Raw genomic sequence first — 22,305 nt, forward strand, 5'->3', positions numbered from 1 at the left:
CAAACAGAAGAGATCTAGCTGGTAACATGAAGGACTGTAACATGTAGTTACACACCATGTATACATTTATTTGCATAGAATGTCGTCAGTATACTCAGTGTATGTTCTACTTTTTGTGTTCATCTTTCTTTCTTTATTTGGTGTTTAACGTCGTTTTCAACCACGAAGGTTATATCGCGACGGGGAAAGGGGGGAGAGGGGATAGAGCGACTTGTCAATTGTTTCTTGTTCACAAAAGCACTAATAAAAAATTTGCTCCAGGGGCTTGCAACGTAGTACAATATATTACCTTACTGGGAGAATGCAAGTTTCCAGTACAAAGGACTTAACATTTCTTACATACTGCTTGACTAAAATCTTTACAAAAATTGACAATATTCTATACAAGAAACACTTAACAAGGGTAAAAGGAGAAACAGAATCCGTTAGTCGCCTCTTACGACATGCTGGGGAGCATGGGGTAAATTCTTCCCCCTAACCCGCGGGGGGTTTGTGTTCATCTCCAGTCATACCATGTAGTCAAATGCTCGTACAAGAAAAAGTAAAAAATTATTATATCTCATTACAGAGTATCAGAAATAAGCGCAAATGTATTACTCTTTCAGCAGATTTCATTACTGACTTTTTTTTCAAAGATGACAGTCGGTTTTTTTTTTCTCTCTTTCAGATTCCATGAGACTGGTTCGACATAATTCTTATTTACCGTTGGTGTATGTATTCAAAGAGCTGTTGCTTAGATCTTGCGACTAACACCCTTACAGCGCTCTGACTTATGATCCTGTCTGATCTTTGAAATAATTTCCTTCAATTTCTCTCACAGAATATCATAAACACAGGACAGCAAATATTAATCTGATATAAGGCATTCACCTTTCAGTCCGCGAATATTTTATGCAGATGGAACTTGCCCACAACATTCTGTTTTAACAATCCTAACTGTCAGACGCATAGGAATCTGTACTTGCCTCAAACACTACGTTTAAGCAAGTCATTCCTGCCAGGAAGATTGTATACGTAATACGAGTGTACGCAAAATAAACTGGCCTTGATACTGATTGATTAAGGGGCATAACCCAGTAGTCGTAGGACAGAAGGAACTATGAAACGAACGTACTTGACACTGCTTGGCTGTTTTGTACATCGACAATATTCGAAACAGTTCGAAAAACAGAGTTTGAACCCGATATAAGACAGAACTGGTAACAATAACACAAATGTAATGTTTCTCTATGATTCAAATTGACCCAAACTTGGCCAAATTCTCCCACTTCAAATTGTATTCTGCAATACGATTACTGGGTAACTATTCGGTTACGTCCCTTATTCCTTCATTGATGGGACTCGCGCTATAGAAAAGTTATTTATTATTATTATTATTATTATTATTATTATCAAGACCGATTTGGCTGGCTTTGACGTTCAAGATTCAATCTGCTGCTGCGATATCACCCTCCGTGCGTAGAACTAATCCTTAACCACATGCATATGCACACAAAAAATAAGTATTACATTAATGCACATATCTACAATCTTCACAATATATTGCACAAGAATTGCTGACAGAAAGAATCCCTGATTCTCACTGTGCAGTGTCAAACCATACGTTTGTACAAATCATCGTTAAAGACAGCAAACATCACACGTACACTTTGGGCAGATAAGAGTTTATCCTCAAACAAAACCACATAGACAAAACAGATTGTTTTTTCTGAAACATGTCTATATTAAATGTTGGACAGATAAAAGTACCTCCTCCGAGCCCCGACCCCCCCCCCCCCACCCCCCCCCCCCCCCCCAACGACATTGAAATAGCACACACACATACACAGAAAGAAAAAAAAGCATACACACGTAGAAAAAAAGCTCTCACTTCAGACACATGTCCATAATGAAAGTTGGAAAGAGGCTTCCCGAAAACAAGACACCACAGTCGACACAAGCTTTTCACTTCAGAAAACATGTCCGCATTCAATAATTTGCCAATTCTCAGGTCATTTTTCACTGTCACAAAACACTCTCGCTGCTGTTGCCAGAAGAGTCCACGCCCACATACATCTTCCCCTCCAGATGACGACTCTTATTGGACAGTCTCTGCCCGTCACTCAACAAGTCTCCGCCCACTGCACACGTGTAGCTAGGCGACCGGCGAATACGTCTGGTCCCGCCCCCTTCCGAGCGCGAATCACAGTTGTCTTCGGTGAGGAGGCGGTCCGTTTCAGAAAAGATGTCGCGCGCTGTGTGTCTGCGTGCCGCCCCGTTGTACCGTGAGTAGTCGGAATCCTGGTACGCCAGCTGTCGCGTGATGTCTGGCTGTGTGGTGCTGGTGGCAGTACTGCTGTAGAACAGAGAACAGAAGAGAACAATAATGCGGTTCAAGCCACCAGTGTCATATTTTTTCATTTGTTTTTAGTCAGCAGAATAACCTCCCTGAAGCTAGACAATGGCAAAATGTAACATGCTTAAAGAGGTATAATCTGGCTGAGTGACCAGCGGTTGTCCGACACTGGTCCCTTAGTCGGACTATATACCTACCCAGAAAACAACCTGTTTCAAAGAGCTAGACAATTAGGTCTATGACTAGTTATTATGTTGCCATAAGCAGGAACACCTTAACATATAAGCGTTTGAACGATCTGTTATTCGACTGTTGAATATAGAGTATCTACAACACCATTTTAATTAAGTTTTCTGGCGATTTGGACCTAAGGAAGTCAGGGGAACATTCGCTGTACTGTGATTAAGACACGCCTGCAATGATAAACTGGAAATGTCTCTGTACAATCCCTTTTGGAATTTGGGAACTAAAATCTGTGATCTAGCAAATGCATGCAATTGTCTTTGCTACTGGGGAAAAAAATCAGAATAACACGAAAACAACAACTGATTGCATTGCGAATTGACACTTCAGATCACCAAAAACACAGTGTTCTTGTTTTATTAGATCAAGGGAGAAAATGAATTTGTTTTCCCTGCACGTTAGTTGAAGCGGTGACCAAAATCCGTTCATAGTAACTCGGTCATTGCAGCTTCAGAATTTGACAGAAAATCTATACTCGCTAACACCTTTACAGCCCGGACGGTTACGCCGCATACTCGCTTCACTTCTGCCGGCGATTCTAATCAATAGAAGGGAAGTAAGCATTATAATTGAAGGTGTGAGGTTGCTCCTCTTCGTCAAGAAACTTTTCTTCACAGTATTTTCTCTCTCCAGAACACTGGTTAAAATATTGTCTGCTGAAATCCACGACATTCTCATTCCTCCTGCCAGTAAAGTAACAATCTTGTAACCGATTCAAACCAACGATGTAATCTGATCAATTTTTTTATTTTTACTGAAAACTTAAATTTGATACAAACTCAAACAAAGCACTTTCTTTTGAACCCCAAGATCCGATGTCAGTGTTTCTACCGAGTTTGTTGTTTTTGTTGTTGTTGTTTTTGTTTCACCCAAAACAAACAACAAATTGCGTGAAGCAACATACAGACATATGTCAGTCTGTCTAAACCATCAACACTGAAAACCCGGGATCAGTCATCAACAATCTAAGTGAGGCTAGCCGACATCCGGTCGCGCTGGGAAAAACCCAACAAAGGGCCGTTTTTTCTACAATTTTGAGCAAATTGTCAGAGTAGGTAAAGATAAAGGTAGCCCCATAAACATTTTGGTCGTAGGGGGACCGATATGTTAGAGATCTCAACTACTCTCAGGCCAGCTTTATAAAGACGGTGCCCACTCCTCTTCCTCGCTGCTTTTGCCTTCCCCGGACCTAAATAGGGACAGGTACCTTTTTCCAGGTGGGTATAAGACTGGACAGCGCATGTAAAAATCTGGTAGTCTTATTCGCCCCGGATGGGGATCGAAAGTACGACGAACGGCGTGAGAGGCACGAGCTCTAACCACTGTGCCACTTACCTGATCTGGTTCTGGAGGTTCTCAATCTTGAGCATGGCAAGGTCGAGCTGGTGCTTGAGACGCCAGATCTGCGTGTCACACACCTGGTCACGGCACCGCTTCTGCTGCTGCTGCTGCTGCTGGACTACCGCCTGGCCCGTGTCCTCTATTGACAGGGACTTGCCCAGGCTCTGGCACGAGGAAGACAAAAAGTTGGTCATGAACGGAAAAAGTTGTAAGAGTTATAAGGAGGTTTATGTGAAATTAGTTCTTGACGCGTTAACTCCCTCATGTAAGATTAATGAGATGCAACTGGACCATGGGTGATCACACACTCCCCCCCCCCCCACCCCTTCCCAACTCCATGCTCATCCACCACCACCCACAAACACACTAACACAAACACAGCGAGCAAACCACAACTGCAAACTACAACACACACACACACACACACACACACACACACACACATACCGTGCACCTATCCCAACAGCCAACACGCACCAGGCTTACTAAATTGCAAAACTGGCAACTGTTGAAGCGCCTCAGGTAGCGTCGTCCAAAGCGGAAATAGAAGCACTCGAGCACGAGGAGGACGAGGCTGAGGAGAACACCCCCGCCCAGCAGGATGAAGGCACTGGTGAAGTTGAGGATGCCCAGCGTCTTGTTGGACACCCCCTTCTTGTCCTTCTCGAAATAGCAGGCTCCTGCCAGCCAGAACTTTTGGAGCCTCTCCATCTCCCCTGTGTGTCAATGAAAGTAGCGGGTCGTTGCAAGTTATCCAGTACAACCATGCATTGTCATGTAACACTGTCATCAACTTGCATACCCCATCCACCATCTCAGACCTTTTTAATGCAGTTGTAGATATCGAACCTGCGTTCTCCAACGACTACTTCACTCCCACTATTTTTAAGTAGAGAATTCATGCAAAATCGCTCCTTTTCATACTTTGTTGCTGAGACCAGAAATTCCACGGACACAGACATCCGTTATGTCCAACCGATGGTAACTATCCCCACCCCCCCCCCCCCCCCCCCCCCCCCCCCCCACCCCCCGCTAACATCCGCTCCCTGCTGACACCCATTTCGACTAACTTATCCTTCAACCAAAAGGCTCACCGTTTTCCAAAAGCTGAAAAATGACTTTGTTGATCTTCTCAATCCAGGGGTTGTTATTGCCGGGCGGGAAAGCCACGCCATAGCCAGTCATGGCGTACCAGTTGCCCACAGTACGCAGCCGACAGCCAGGGTCTTTACCCACGTAATACTCCAGCACAGTGGCATCATAGATGAACGCCATGATCTCCCTGAAGCAAACAGAGAACTTACACTCAAGACTCTATTACCAAGAAATGCTCTTTAATTTGTTCATGACAGACGGGGAAAGTTGTATATAATGCTTGGTTGAAGTGTTTGTCGTTGTGATTTGTAGTGTTTGTTTGTTTGCTTGTTTGTTTGTTTTTTTGTTTGTTTTTTGTTTGTTTCTTTGATTGCTTGTTCCTCTATGTGTGTGTGTGTGTGTGTGTGTGTGTGTGTGTGTGTGTGTGTGTGTGTGTGTGTGTGTGTGTGTGTGTGTGGGTGTGTGTGTGTGTGTATGTGTCTGTCTGTTTGTGTGTCTGTGTATCTGTGTGTATGATTGGTCGTTAGTTTAGTTGTTTGTATGGTTATTTGTTTGCTTGCTTGTTAGATAGTTTGTGTGGGTTTTTTTCCCCTTGATTGTTTGTTGAGTTTGTTTGTTTGTTTGTATTGGGTCATCTGTGTATATTGTATGACCTTCTTATTTGCATCTTTCTGTTAAACAGGACTGGGTGGCCGAGTGGTAACGCACTTGCGCTCGGAAGCGAGAGGTTGCGAGTTCGACCCTGGGTCAGGGAGTTAGCAATTTTCTCTCCCCTTTCCTAACCTAGGTGGTGGGTTCAAGTGCTAGTCTTTCGGATAAGACGAAAAACCGATGTCCCTTCGTGTACATTACATTGGGGTGTGCACGTTAAAAATCCCACGATTGACAAAAGGGTCTTTCCTGGCAACATTGTATAGGCATAGATAAAAATGTCCACCAAAATACACGTGTGACTTGGAATAATAGGCCGTGAAAAGTAGGATATGCGCCGAAATGGCTGCGATCTGCTGGCCAATGTGAATGCGTGATGTATTGTGTAAAAAAATTCCATCTCACACGGCATAAATAAATCCCTGCGCCTTGAATATGTGCGCGATATAAATTGCATAAAATAAAAATTAAAATAAATAAAATAAAATAAATAAATCCCTGCGCTTAGAACTGTACCCATGGAATACGCGCGATATAAGCCTCATATTGATTGATTGATTGATAAACTATCGTCAATGATGGTCATCTTACCCGGTCTTGACCGCCTCGATTCCCAGGCCGACACTGGGCTTGTTGTAAGGCTTCATGTAGGTGTACATGGTGGGGTGGTTGTTACGGATGTTGGTCTCTGTGCTGCCCTCAGGAATCGTAGCGTATTTGAACGGAGGCTTCATGTGGGTAGGGTTTTGCAACTGGAACACCAAGGATCTTTATATAATAATAGTGAATATTTATTAATTACCCCTTCTCACAAGAGATTACGGCGATTTGAAAAAACAAACATTAGGTGGGTACATGAATACATTAAAACAGTGACAAAGAAATTAAAAATGCATGTGAAAATTTAAAACACAAACGAAACACCAACTGAAATGCATAAACTCATTTTCTCGACACGGTAGTGTGGCATGGTCCGCACACATAAACACATACAATGACAAACATATTACAAGCAATCAGAATATACTATGCATTCGCAGCAGTAACCTGAGAGTAAAACAGGAAAAAGACAGGCTATAAATATAATTTAATCTGTTCAAATATGCTAGTTCTACATTGCGGAAACAAAATCTGCTTTCTGTGCTTCTTATTTTTTGACAGTTCGAAGATGATAGTACGTGTCTGCAAAAGAACAAGCGAAAACAATAACCACAGGCCCACTTATTGCCCCCCTATAGATTGTTTTCAAAATAACACCCTCGCTTCGTGGCTTCTTCAGTCTTTGGCCTTGTTTATCTCTCCTCCTCAACCTGGTTCCACACTATATTCTGACACATTGGGGTGAGGTTTGTTTCTTTGTTGTTGATTCTTGTCTCGAGAACCTAGGGATCATGCGAGAGTTCAGCATCGATCTCATTCTCTGTTTTCTTCTCGGCTTGCTGTTAAAAAAACACTATTCACATTTGAGGCGCATCATCGTAAATGTAGCCCAAAACTGAAAAAATAATCAATCAGCTGTCAAGAAGAAATCGGCAATACAGCCAGCACCAACAACCTTTTCTTTCCCTTGGTACCAAGACATATCATGGCAGAGTTTCCACAAAAGCCTACACATACCAACTAATACTCCCACATGCATAGAACCTTCAAATCTCCATGATCGACTGACCGGCCTCCAGACTAAAATGCCAGTAAGGTCGGGGTACTCTTCCTAGGTGATATGCAAGTTCACACACACACACACACACACACACACGCACTCGCACACACACACACACACACACACACACACACACACACATACACACACACACACACGCACGCACACACACACACACACACATACCACCCACACACACCCCAACCCGAACTCCCACCCCACCTTCCACCCCCGCCCCTCAAACACACACAGTCTACAACTCACCCTCCAGTCCTGAATGCCGGTGAGGTCGTAGTACTCTTCCTTGGTGATCATGAAGGCGGCGAGGTTGGCGGTGTAGGAGGCCAGGAAGACGAGGGCGAAGAGCGCCCAGATGTTGGCCAGGAACCGACTGGAGGTGCCCTTGGGGCCATCCGTGTCCACGGCAGCGCTGAAGAGCATAGCCCAGATCATCCAGAACGAGCGGAAGAGCGAGAACTTGTGGTCTGCAAGGTCAAGGTTGATTTGGCTCTATTGATTCCTTCTGTTAAGGGCGTGGGAAATGAGGTGGGTGTGTTCATAGTGGTGGTGTGAAAGATTGGGTTTAATGCCATTTCGTATAGGATGTACTGTCTATTGCTTCATCTTTTCACAAACTTAACGCGTGAGATGTTTACGCGTTATCGAAAATGGCGTTTATTCATACAGTCATTCGTCCCTTCATTCGTTCATTCATTTATTCATTCATTCATTAATCAGTTAATTCATTTATCACTTCGTTCGTTCATCAGCTCATTAATTCATAAGTTCATGCATACATTAGTTCATTCATCTATTCGTTCAATCATGTAATCCATTTAAGTAATATTGAAAGTAATCGCATATGAGTGGCGTTTCTTTGCATTATGAAATGGAAGTAAGTCAATCATGCATTTTGCCGAATGCCATGATACATTTTGGTTCATTTACTGCCCTTAATAGGCTGAATACAAAATGACTTAATGGGACAAGAATGTCAGTTGATAAATATAACATTTTTCTTGGAATGCAAACACAATGCTTCCAATGAAAAAATGAGAAATCAAAGAGATGTGTTATTGATACAAATAGTTATCCATCAACTGCAATTCAAAAATTCGACAAATTCGTACTTGTGCGCGTTAATCATTAAAAGTATCTATCAATACTACAAATATTATTACAATACACTAGAACCGACTTCCTCAGAGAATGTCGGTATTAATCATAGAATCAAATCAGTTTAAAAAATCAAACATATCGATTATAATGTTATTGTGTTGACAGTTAAACATGGCTTCTTAGACGGTTTCGTGTGTGCATTAATGCAACATTGAGAAAGGATATGATTTTGTTAATGCTACAATATACGAAATACACACTTTTGCAGGGTGAAAACAAGATGCAATTTGTGCGAAAATAAACAATTAGCTATGTGAGTTAATCCAAAAGAAAACATGCAAAAATCGACAAGGAAATGCAAAATCAACAAGAAAATACCTCCATGTACTCCCTAAAAGAACAAAAGGCATAGAGAAACTTTTTACAATGGTATTAGAGTGTTGTTGTCTCAATCAAGAAGGTGGTCCTAGCATTGTATCTTATTTTACTGATTTGATGTTTAACTGAATTCTTTCAAAGTCAGCTTTCACTTGTATTGAAGATTAATAAGGTCCATCGACAATTGGATGCATCAATGAACCCAGAAATGTTCAACTTTCTTTTTATTCACGCAGGGTAAATCCTGTTTGATGATTAGAACGCATTCTGTGGCATGATTTTTATATTGTTAAAAAACATAAGTAATTATTTAGAATCTCCAAATTAAGGCTTAACATATTCAAAGCAAGACTCTCATAGGCAACAAGCAAGATTCGTATAGGTTCCATAATCTACGTAGAAAATTCATCACTTCTAGGAAAGAACTAGCTTTGTGCAGTGACGAATTTTTCATACTGGTAAAATATGCTGATCAAGAAAGTGTTTATAAGTTCTAAGTCTAAGAATTCAAAAAAATCATCACTTCTACAAAGGTTATAGTCAGCACACTTGAAGGTTAAGTAAGACGAATGCAACGGGTGATAATCAAGCCTGAGAAAAGTTATCCCTTCTCCGAAGTATCGTCTGAAACCTCGAAGACAAAGTAAGACAAATGCAACTGCCCGCATGTTCTAAGCCTAAGAAAGTTCATCACCTCTAAAAGTGTAGTCTACTAACTTGGCGACAAAGTAAGACAAATGAAATTGCTAACAGGTTCTAAGTCTAAGCAAATCCATCACTTCTACAAAAGTGTAGCCTCTGACTGACAAGGACAAATGAAAGCGAGAGGGAAATACAAGGGAAAAGCTTGGGTTTAAAGATGCATCAGGGTTTGTTTGGCATTAGCATCACTCACTCCTTAAATTACCTTAGTTACCTGGGTAGAACGTTTTTCCACGGTTCAGACCGAATGGACTGAGCCATTCAAAAATGAAAATGGACGCTCCCGTGGCGTGCACGCTAAAGACCAGTATAAGACACCAGGAAGGGTAGTCGTACGGTTCTGTAAGCCAACAGAGAGAAAAAGACAAAAAAGAAGAAAAATGTCACATTTACAGCACATTGATTAGCGAAAACAACAAACACAACACATCTTTTTGCAGGTGCAGAAGAAAGGTAAACACTGAAAAAAATATTCAGTCAAACACAATTTCAAAGTTTTTTTTAACGTTTTCTTCTTTTCTTCTTGTAATCTTGCAAATCTATGATAACAGTCTACCTGTTTCATAATTGTTTTCGACTTTTACTCTGTTTAATCTATCGGTGTTCATCGAAAGAAAAATAGCCTTCATGCACTGACCAGAAGTCGATTTTCAGATGAGGTTCCTTTAAATCCTTTACTATTCGATACAAAAGAAGATGTATGTTGATGTGAACAACACGAACAGTATGGGCTGCATGGGGTTTTGAAAGGAACGCAGTTACCTTCGGTTATTGAACTAAGATGCATCTTTCTTTTGTTTCAGTGACCTGCGTGTTTTGAACTTATTAGGTGTTCATTGGTGTGCATACTGATGATGATGATGATGATGATGATGATGATGATGATGATGATGATGATGATGATGATGATGATGATGATGATGATGATGATGATGATGATGATGATGATGATGATGATGATGATGATGATGATGATGATGATGATGATGATGATGATGATGATGATGACGACGACTACGACTTGTACTTTCAATAGTAAATCAGAATGATGATGATAATTCCAACCTTGTAGATAAATGACAAAAGAATAAAAATGTTGTATCAGATTTTTTTTTAAATCACAGCATTAGAAAATAGAAAAATAAACAGTTCTCTTTAGTCCGAACACAAGGGGAAAAATCCCAACAAATCTCAAAACTGTCTGTGCTATACATTTTGTCCGACGATGTCATAGGCAAGTACTTTACAACACAAACATTGTTTTAAGAAAAGCAAGCAAGATATGACACAAAGAAAATTTACAAGTGAAAATTCAGGTTGACATGAGAATATTGTGCGTAATACAATAGGAAACAGGTATATTTTGTACAACAAGCAATTATCTTTTGCAAAACTAAAATCAGTGGTGTACTAAAAAGACAGTTATATCGTGTATACTCTCTCTGATAATCAACGATGCATTATACCTAAAATCAGCCTCTTTTCCATTTATCTCAGTTACTTTATTGTATGACATTTCAACCTGTGCTGAACATAAACCTCTTTAAACTAAAGAAGGTATGTGCACCAACACAAAATAGTGATGAAATGTGTTTGTGGTACTTTGATTATATTACCTTTAAAAGACAACATTCAATACGTTTTAATCAAACAATATATATACATTTCGTTTACTTACAATAATATTACCGGCTTACTTAAAACGAATTGCTTCGATTGTCTTTACCCTCTGGCCGTCTATGCACTGTCAGACACGTCATCAGAAATGCTAATAATAACCTTGCGTTTTTGAATTTGCCAACCTGAGTTTTCGTTGGTCATTTAATACTAACACACCAAGTGAAAAGAACAGGCACAGCCCGTTTCTTGAAAGTCATGGCAATAAAAAACATGTCAACATTTATGAAGAAAAATCCCATTAAATACATGACTCGAAGAAAAGTTAAGTCAGACAACATCGATGACTTCGGGAGGAAAATAAGCCTTGAGCAAGGTAGGCGACTTCCAACTGTCTACCTTTCGCTTTGTTCCCCTTATCAAGACCGGAAGGGCTGAACCATTCGAAGGTATAGACCCCTAGCGCCACCACATGAATACACAACATCAGGATCAGCAGCCATGACGTCAGATCAAACGGCTCTGAAAACAAATCTCGAGACTTTATACTTTGACCGTTCTAGGTAAAGGTGTCATTCAAACAGCATAGATAACGAGGAGAATGAAGGGGGCATAATAAATATTGCACATAATTTCCTTCCTGTGTAAACAATGATGGCAATCATCATAGATCTGTCCTGGGTTCTGCAGCATTGAATGAGTGCATCCCTCCACTAAAACACATACCAACAAGTCGCGTAAGGCGAAATTACTACATTTAGTCAAGCTGTGGAACTCACAAAATGAAATTGAACGTAGTCCGCCACCAGTGCAAAAGGCAGTGAAAGTGACGAGCCTGTTTGGCGCGGTAGCGGTTGCGCTGTGCTTCATAGCACGCTTTAGTGTACCTCTCTTCGTTTTAACTTTCTGAGCGTGTTTTTAATCCAAACATATCATATCTATATGTTTTTGGAATCAGGAACCGACAAGGAATAAGATGAAAGTGTTTTTGAATTGATTTCAAAAATTTAATTTTGATCATAATTTTTAATTTTTTTAATTTTCAGAGCTTGTTTTTAATCCAAATATAACATATTTATATGTTTTTGGAATCAGAAAATGATGGAAAATAAGATGAACGTAAATTTGGATCGTTTGATAAACAATTTATTTTTTTTACAATTTTCAGATTTGTAATGACCAAAGTCATAAATTAATTTTTAAGTCACCAAGCTGAAATGCAATACCGAAGTCCGGCCTTCGTCGAAGATTGCTTGGCCAAAATTTCAATCAATTTGATTGAAAAATGAGGGTGTGACAGTGCCGCCTCAACTTTTACAAAAAGCCAGATATGACGTCATCAAAGACATTTATTGAAAAAATGAAAAAAATCCGGGGATATCATACCCAGGAACTCTTATGTCAAATTTCACAAAGATCGGTCCTGTAGTTTACTCTGAATCGCTCTACACACACACACGCACACACACACACACACACACACACACACACACACACACACACACACACACACACACACACACACACACACACACACACACACACACAACGACCCTCGTCTCGATTCCCCCTCTATGTTAAAACATTTAGTCAAAACTTGACTAAATGTAAAAAGCAACAGCCTTGCTGCTTCCTGTGACAAGAGACATTTTGGTTTGAAATCATTTCACAGATTCACAAAGCTGTCACAAACGAAATCAAATAGCACAAACTTCCCATTCTGCACAGAATCCGACAGACGGTTGAGTTTTGCTTTGTGCTCAAGTCAAAGAACTGATACTATTATACCTCATGGAGACTAGAACTCCGGACAGACCTTTAGTGGTTCACATGCCAATAATTATATACATGGAGAGGACGCATTATTTTAAAACCCTTGGTGGGCACCAGTACTTCTTGAAATATCTTCGTTTCATCGGAGTCATGAGCTTTGTTTCAAATGTACAGCAATTGCTAGCTTTTGCCCGTACCCTTAAGGCAATCACTTCAAAATGCGATTAGAACAAGAAAACAATGTCAATTTTTTTTTAGTTTGTCAGATGTTTGCAATGTCAAGTAGCAATCAAGGTCTTCATACTGAGCCCTTCTTTTTGAGGACAAAGCTTTAAGCCGAGGTTTTACTGTGGGTATGATCTTTTTCACACAATGGACTATATACGCTGATTATAGTCCTTTTAGTTCCAAAGGACTCGGTTAATCATCAATGCTGTAGAACAATCTTTTTGCTATCTTCACTAAATGACTATAGGCCAAACAAAAGTCGTTTAAAGCACTGCACTGTACTATAGAGAAACAAATGTGTGAATTATTGTCTTTGATCAATCATTTATGATCAAATACACACTTAAGTATGTAAGGATGCTAAACATTCAGTCAACACAAGGCTCGACTTTCTTTTGGTTTGTCTGTTGTGGTGATTTTATTTTGTAGAAAGAAAAGCGTGCGCGTTCTGACATGTGTATATAAACAGGGCATGGGTGGGAAAATTTGTTTTTATCTCTGCTGTATCTCAGATTTTGCTATTCTGTTGAGGTTTCGGTTAACGCACGTTTGCTTTGGTGTGCTTCCTATTTCCCAATGGCTTGAGAGCCTGATAACATTGTGCGAAGATAAAAAATCTCGATCTCGGCAACTTTTCAAAATCTTCTTCTCATAGCTTAAAGTCCTTTGAACCCCTTGTGCGGAGAAAACCCATTAGCTCCTCTTCCCAAACCTCCTTTTTCGATTCTTACCCTCTCTTGGTCAACTACATACCTTAGATCAATACTCTACATTGTAGCTAGCAAAAGAAAACAGCACAGCATAGTGAGCACAAAACACAAAGCACATAATTATACGTTACCTAGAAAGGCTGTTGGTGAAATGGCGCCCTCCCTAAGGGAGACCACTATGGTAATTCCGGTCTCCAGAAAAGGAACAGAAAACCGTACGGCCTTGGCTCTGTCCGGGTTGATTTTGAGCGAAGTAATAACCATGTCAGTTTCCCGGTCAATCAGCATTCTGATTGGTCCATTCCACCGCCCTGTTGCCTGGACACGTAAAACATGAAGATTGTAGATAATGTTACATGAAGAATTACTGATGTGTGGCTATTATTTCATTATTTTCGTTTCCAAATACCTGTTCCTATACAAGGGGAGGTATAGAATGTAAGGTAAGGTAGGGTAAAGTAACGTAAGGCAAGGCAAAATAATATAGTTCTTTGAGGTTTCCCTAATAGAAAGTTTTCGCGAAGTCAACTTCGGGCTTACTTAACCTTGAATAGGAACGTCTGAGGTATCTAACCTTGTCCACGGCTCCCCACATGCCGTCCTCCACCTCGTGCAAGTCAAAGTCAAAGTTGAGCTCACGACTGAAGACACGTAGCAAGTCTATACTGAGACCCACACAGCACATCGGAATGGTTGTGTTGGACAGCCTGAAACAAAGGTAATTCATATATAGTTTAAATGGGATAAAGAGGGTTTTCTTTATACAAAACCGGGGTTTCCCGTCTCGCATGCCCCTAATGGTTCTGCCATGAGGGCTTCAAACTTAAATTCTCTCCCGGGCGTTCTGTGCGAGTAACGTATGCTTTAAATGGAGTATTTCTTTTCGTTTTCTATACCCTTAATAAGTCAGTGAGCAACCCAGATTACCATTACGTTTAGAGCTGGCTTTAGTACGTGTACACATGAACATGTTTCACTGTTCAGGTTGTTCAGAAAGGTAAAGCATCCGCTGGACTTTTAAAAGCTGACGTCCCTTACATCAAATAGGCAAGCAAGAGCATAGTTTGTATGTGTGTTTGCTTGTGTGTTTGTGTGCTTGTTTGTGTGTTTGTTTGTTTGTTTGTTTGTTTGATTGTTTTTGTTTTTGTTTTTGTTTTAGTGTTTGTTTGGTTGTCTGTTTGTTTCTTTCTTTCTTTGTTGCTTGCTTGCTTGATTTCGTTGGTATAAATAAAGTATTGTAGCAACACCAACTCAACATCTTGAAACACCACCTTCCCCCCCCCACACACACACACACACCTTCCCATTCCCCTCACACACACAATCACCTTCGCTTCTTGTTATCCCGTTCATAAATACGGCAGTGGACGGCGTGGTCGGAGCACTTGCCGTAAGGGTTCGGGTTAATGTACATGACGTAGGGCTTTTCCTCCAGAGTGGCGATGCGGAGGAACGCGCGTGCAGGCATCCCTGATGGGGGGATGGCCGCCCCTCCCGGCCACACGATATCACGCATCACCAGACCGTGACGCATCCAACGCCCTACCTGAATGTAGAATTTGACAAGTTTTTGGTGAGAACATTGCGGAGAAAGTGAAGTACTGTCTCGGATAAGGTGATGAGTTTCCTTTGAGTTCGAATGTTCAAATTTTCAGAACAAATCAATCCCAATATCCTGGTTTTTATTCCATATGATTATGTTTCTGCTCAGTCCTGTTTTCTATCTGTACTTTGATATCTGGAGGCAAAAATGTAAATTGGGAATGTTGTATCAATAGCTAGCTCATTATTATCCAGAGGCAGAGGTGATCAAATTGTGTCTTGTTTGAAAGATAGCAGTCCTCCTCTATGCCCCAAAGGAGGTTAACGCATAAACACAAACTTGAAATGTGGCTCAGCGGATTTGAATCTTGAAAACGTTGGTCAACGTTATACCGTTTTATTAGGAAAGCAGATCCTTGATCAGGATAAATACCAACTGAAATGGGATTAATTTATGTAAATGTCTGTGAGGAGGTGATTACATGCTCTGAAGACAGAAAAGGTAATGTTAAAGTATGCACAGAAACGTAATCCACTGTTAATTCAATTTTGCCTGTGTTTAACAATGCTCGTTAGCATTTCAGCTTGCACACATATGTTACCTGTATTAAACGGGGGGAAAATCAATCACAACAGCAGCAACAAAACAACTTGAATAAAGTCATCACACAAAAATAGAACAAGACGTTTATTTGTACTGATTGATTCTGTTCGTTCGTGCGTGTGCGTGCATGCGTGCGCGCGTTTGTGTGTGTATGTGCGAACGTGCGCGCGCGCGTTTGTGTGTGTGTGTGCGTGCGTGCGTGCGTGCGTGCGTGCGTGCGTGCGTGCGTGCGTGCGTGCGTGCGTGCGTGCGTGCGTGCGTCTATGTGTGTGTGTGTGTGTGTCTGTTTGTCTGTATGTCTGTCTGTCTGTGCGCGCGCTTCCTACCTCTTGCCATTTCTTTGCATTTGGCCTATTGTCGTGCCACTGGCAGTTGATAATGATGAGCTCGGTCTGGCGTAATGTACCGTTGCCGTCAAACTGTAACTGGGGCTCACGGGGTAGTCGGATATTCTGCAAGTAACTGAAACAAAAATATCATCTTTTGAACATTTTAAATTGTCTCTTGATTTTTTAGCCAACGATTTGAACCGTCAGATATATTTTTTTGCTAGTGATTTGGCAACTAATCTAAATGATCATTCTCACCAAATATACGTGATAAACACGCTTGGAAATTGTTCTGCCATCGTTCAACCTTCTTTGGTGTCTAATTACATAGAGGTTTGCCCACACTGCATAATCCAGAGACCCATTACTCGTGGTTTCAGATCAATAGAAGATTTTTGGAAATAACTCTGTCGTGTTTTTATTCGTTGTGAAATTGTTTCGTGTCCCTTGTTTCTATATGAACACTGAGGCAAGCCTACAATATCACTTGTAGCTTGCCTCAGTGTTTACATGGAAGAGCAAGGCAAAACGAGGGAAATGCACTCTTCCACAACCAATACACAACCCGACACAGTTTGTTTTTTTCGGAATTCGCCTTGTACATGTGCACTTTCTCTGCTAACGATACAACGTGCTTCTGAAGATGCTTTAAGCTGATGAGTATCGTAAAACCTAACTTATTGGCTTTTTCAAAAAGGAGGAAAAACTATATATATATATGCAGTTGTGTCGGTATCCTGCACTCGTACTGAAAATTTAAATCAACGTAAGGTTGTTGGTTTTTTAAACACCATATACGTATTCCAACTCGCAATTAAAGCTGTCTAGGTTAACTTATGGGCCACTTCCAATGCATCCTAAATATCCATTATCTCACACTCACTTGTACATTTTTCTGCCGTCTTTCCACATGAGGTCGATGTCGGACTGGTTGCAAGAGCGTGGCTGAGGAAAGGTAATGGTCTGGTGGATGTTAGCTGGTCTCTGGGACATGGCCAGCAAGGCAGTGAACCAGATCTTCACGGCTGTCCGCAGGGCACGCTTCATTGCCTCCAGCTCATGGTTGTACATCAGACCTGCACACATTGATGTGTGGTACAAATTGTATGTCTGTCTTTGTAATTCAGACAATCGTCTTTCGGCATGCACGGCGCACTTTGTTGCATTGCTTCCTGTTTCTGGTTGTACATCAGACCTGCACACATTCATGTGTGGTACAAATTGTATGTCTGTCTTTGTAATTCAGACAATCGTCTTTCGGCATGCGCGGCGCACTTTGTTGCATTGCTTCCTGTTTCTGGTTGTACATCAGACCTGCACACATTCATGTGTGGTACAAATTGTATGTCTGTCTTTGTAATTCAGACAATCGTCTTTCGGCATGCACGGCGCACTTTGTTGCATTGCTTCCTGTTTCTGGTTGTACATCAGACCTGCACACATTCATGTGTGGTACAAATTGTATGTCTGTCTTTGTAATTCAGACAATCGTCTTTCGGCATGCGCGGCGCACTTTGTTGCATTGCTTCCTGTTTCTGGTTGTACATCAGACCTGCACACATTCATGTGTGGTACAAATTGTATGTCTGTCTTTGTAATTCAGACAATCGTCTTTCGGCATGCACGGCGCACTTTGTTGCATTGCTTCCTGTTTCTGGTTGTACATCAGACTTGAAGATTTGATCAGGTTATTAAGTTTCTAATCTGCATGATTTTAAACAGTAAACAAAAACAAAAACAAAAACAAAAGATTCCATCCACGGACCCGCAGAGGAGGAGGGGGGAGGTCGAGGAGGGAGATTTGATGGGGAGGTATATAAGTTTTATCTCCGGCAATGAGAGTTTCTTTTAGTTACTGTTTAATTTATTTATTAATTTATTTATTTATTTATTTATTCATTTATTTATTTAATATCTATTTATGTATTTATTTATATATTTATGTTGTTGTTGGTTTTGTGTTTTTTTATATATTTTTTTTATTTATCTATTTATCTATCTATTTATTTATGTATCTAGTTAGTTATTTTGTTAGTTACTATTCAAGATATTGTTTTGGCTCTTCCAGCTTGTGCACATGAGATCATGCATTTTTCTTCTCTCTTTTTCTGGGTAGCGTCAGGATCATTTTAAGCTGTTGTCTTTAGGCGATGAGAGTAAATGTGAGGCAGAACAAGAGAAATGCCCGGGGAGAAAGCAAATAACAAAAATGTCAGGCTGCATGACAGCGGCACCGGCACAGTTGGCCTAGTGGTAAGGCGTCCGCCCCGTGATAGGGAGGTCGTGGGTTCGAACCCAGGCCGGGTCATACCTAAGACTTTAAAATTGGCAATCTAGTGGCTGCTCCGCTTGGCGTCTGGCATTATGGGGTTAGTGCTAGGACTGGTTGGTTCGGTGTCAGAATAATGTGACTGGGTGAGACATGAAGCCTGTGCTGCGACTTCTGTCTTGTGTGTGGCGCACGTTATATGTCAAAGCAGCACCGCCCTGATATGGCCCTTCGTGGTCGGCTGGGCGTTAAGCAAACAAACAAACAAACAATGACAGCGGCAAAACTGCACATTTCAAAATACATTTCTGTTGCTTCAATGCATTAGGCTCTGCTTTCTTTCACAGTAACTCGAATATGGCACGTGAAAATCGCTGTTGTTGGAGTTGTGTTTTATTGTGGGTGGTGTTTTAGTTTTGTTTTTTTCTTCTTTTTATATTTAGTCAAGTTTTGACTAAATATTTTAACATCGAGGGGGAATCGAAACGAGGGTCGTGGTGTATGTGCGTGTGTGTGTGTGTGTGTGTGTGTGTGTGTGTGTGTGTGTAGAGCGATTCAGACTAAACTACTGGACCGATCTTTATGAAATTTGACATGAGAGTTCCTGGGTATGAAATCCCCATACGTTTTTTTCATTTTTTTGATAAATGTCTTTGATGACGTCATATCCGGCTTTTCGTGAAAGTTGAGGCGGCACTGTCACGCCCTCATTTTTCAACCAAATTGGTTGAAATTTTGGTCAAGTAATCTTCGACGAAGCCCGGGGTTCGGTATTGCATTTCAGCTTGGTGGCTTAAAAATTAATTAATGACTTTGGTCATTAAAAATCTGAAAATTGTAAAAAAAAAATAAAAATTTATTAAACGATCCAAATTTACGTTTATCTTATTCTTCATCATTTTCTGATTCCAAAAACATATAAATATGTTATATTCGGATTAAAAACAAGCTCTGAAAATTAAATATATAAAAATTATTATCAAAATTAAATTGTCCAAATCAATTTAAAAACACTTTCTTCTTATTCCTTGTCGGTTCCTGATTCCAAAAACATATAGATATGATATGTTTGGATTAAAAACACGCTCAGAAAGTTAAAACAAAGAGAGGTACAGAAAAGCGTGCTATCCTTCTTAGCGCAACTACTACCCCGCTCTTCTTGTCAATTTCACTGCCTTTGCCATGAGCGGTGGACTGACGATGCTACGAGTATACGGTCTTGCTGAAAAATGGCAGCTACTTGACTAAATATTGTATTTTCGCCTTACGCGACTTGTTTTCTTCTTTTTTTGACGTAGAATCATTTCCAGGATGTTTATTTGGTTACATTGAACGTCACACCCGGAGTGCTTGATAAAGAAAATGTATTATTTCATGCAGCACAAACATTTTATTTTTTCTATTTCCATGATATATTAACCTATATAAATCAATTGCGTGGGTTCTGTGGCAAGTTTAAAGAGTAAACAAATCAGCAAACACCTACGCGGTAGGCTTTCTATATTTATTCAGCGATAAAAAGCCTTTTTTCCCGCAACGATCAAAACTCCGTAATGCGAATCGTCTTCCTCACTTCGATACAACTGGAACACTCCGTTGGGAATTAATTCACGTGCTCATCTGTGGATGTGCTTGTGAAACACAGTGTGAATATTACACTTACAAATGATGTTTCACACTGGCTCGGTCAGTAAACAAAAAGAAAAGCCCAAACAGAAACAAGTCGCGTGAAGCGATATCAAAGCATCTAGTACTGACATTTTTCAAGTCAAGTCAAGTCACACAAAAAAAATTTAAACTAGGGTTACATGAATTTGTAATTTCTTTTTACAATTCAATCAATCAATCAATATGAGGCTTATATCGCGCGTATTCCGTGGGTACAGTTCTAAGCACAGGGATTTATTTTTTTATTTTTTTTATTTTTATTTTATGCAATTTATATCGCGCACATTATTCAAGGCGCAGGGATTTATTTATGCCGTGTGAGATGGAATTTTTTTACACAATACATCACCCATTCACATCGGCCAGCAGATCGCAGCAATTTCGGCGCATATTCTACTTTTCACGGCCTATTATTCCAAGTCACTCGGGTATTTTGGTGGACATTTTTATCTATGCCAATACAATTTTGCCAGGAAAGACCCTTTTGTTAATCGTGGGATTTTTAACGTGCACACCCCAATGTAGTGTACACGAAGGGACCTCGGTTTTTCGTCTCATCCGAAAGACTAGCACTTGAACCCACCACCAAGGTTAGGAAAGGGGGGAGAAAATTGCTAACGCCCTGACCCAGGGTCGAACTCGCAACCTCTCGCTTCCGAGCGCAAGTGCGTTACCACTCGGCCACCCAGTCCCAATTCAATCAATCAATCAATATGAAGCTTATATAGCGCGTATTCCGTGGGTACAGTTCTAAGCGCTTGTTAACACAACAAAAAAGATATGTAATAGTGGGACACAACACTTCAAAATTAATTCATAACTAAATAATTTTAATCATACATTTTTTAACAGGACTGTATTTGTTTCTGTTTTCGTTTTTGTTTTAATAAATAAAAACGTGAACAAATAATCAGAACTCTTTCAAAATGATCTTAATAAAATATATCAAATTCAATAACTTTCGTGTTTTTTTTTTAATTCAAATAAATGTTTAAATTTGACTGCATTCGAATTTTTACAAAAATACAATGCATGGTAACAACTTTTTACTCACGTGTTCAAAAATAATACACTGAAATATAGCTTATAATGAAAATCATCTCCGAGTTCTCCAGGCTGATCATTTCACACATATTCTTTTGTTATGTGGTATATTTGATATTCGGCCTTTCTGAATTGGCAATTTATGATTTAATGTTCTAAAGCGTAAAAAAAGAGAGTGCTAGGTTATTGGGTAAAATGTTCAAATAATTTTCAAATATAGATGAATCTTTAAACAATCTATAATTCAAAGAAGTTTCTTTAACATTTAATTCCGATAACCACGAGTGTATATATTGACCTTTTAGGCATTGCAACGTTTTCAATTTAAACTATTTTTCGGAACATCGTAAATTAAACTGGTCATGCCAAAAACAACTAAGACCAAGAGCATTTAAAGTTGTTTCAACATGTTTTAAATAGGGTGCTTCATATATGTTATTTACATAGAGGCGATGCAAAAAACGGTACAATACATTTGAAAACTTATTACTATTATTACAATCCACCAATTTAAACCAAAAACTAAATATTCTATTTTTAACTTGGACATCTAATGGAAATTTGCCTAATTCGCCTAATACTATACACGTTGGGGTCAAATTTCTCAATTTCAATATAATCTTATAAAAACAAAGTTGCAATGTTGTTGCTAAATTTACCAAATTTGGGTCCCATACTTCACAACCATATAACATAATCGGTACAACTATTCTATCAAACAATTCAATTTGAATATCTATGGACAGCGAACATTTTCTACATTTCTTTAACAAACTACAAAAAAATTGCTCTAGAGGCCTTATCATATAACAGCTTTTGTGTTTTATTAAACTTATTATTATAATTAAAAAATAAACCCAAATATTGAAAATCAAACACGACCTCAACTTATTCTTCTTTATATTGAAATAATGGCAATTTTCGTATTTTACCTCTTCAAAAGACTACCATTTTCGTGTTTTTTTTGCGTTAACCCTCAAATTCCACTGATCACAAT

At 39.8% G+C, this 22,305-nt stretch overlaps 1 protein-coding gene across 1 annotated transcript in view; it reads right to left on the minus strand.

Annotated features, from left to right (window-relative positions):
• Positions 1-1,797: 1,797 nt before the first annotated feature.
• Positions 1,798-22,305, minus strand: part of LOC138959550 (glutamate receptor ionotropic, NMDA 2B-like) — a gene marked incomplete at its 5' end in the record, with an annotated part of 45,675 nt that continues 25,167 nt past the window's right edge. The window contains 12 exon segments of the mRNA XM_070331070.1: positions 1,798-2,335; positions 3,914-4,083; positions 4,397-4,635; positions 5,014-5,201; positions 6,257-6,417; positions 7,590-7,810; positions 9,739-9,864; positions 13,984-14,170; positions 14,427-14,559; positions 15,181-15,398; positions 16,325-16,460; positions 17,211-17,403. Of these exon segments, the coding sequence (XP_070187171.1) occupies positions 2,005-2,335; positions 3,914-4,083; positions 4,397-4,635; positions 5,014-5,201; positions 6,257-6,417; positions 7,590-7,810; positions 9,739-9,864; positions 13,984-14,170; positions 14,427-14,559; positions 15,181-15,398; positions 16,325-16,460; positions 17,211-17,403 (2,303 nt within the window).

The sequence above is a fragment of the Littorina saxatilis genome, linkage group LG2 (genome assembly GCF_037325665.1).
Source record: "Littorina saxatilis isolate snail1 linkage group LG2, US_GU_Lsax_2.0, whole genome shotgun sequence".
In the NCBI taxonomy this organism is placed as follows: Eukaryota; Metazoa; Mollusca; class Gastropoda; order Littorinimorpha; family Littorinidae; genus Littorina; species Littorina saxatilis.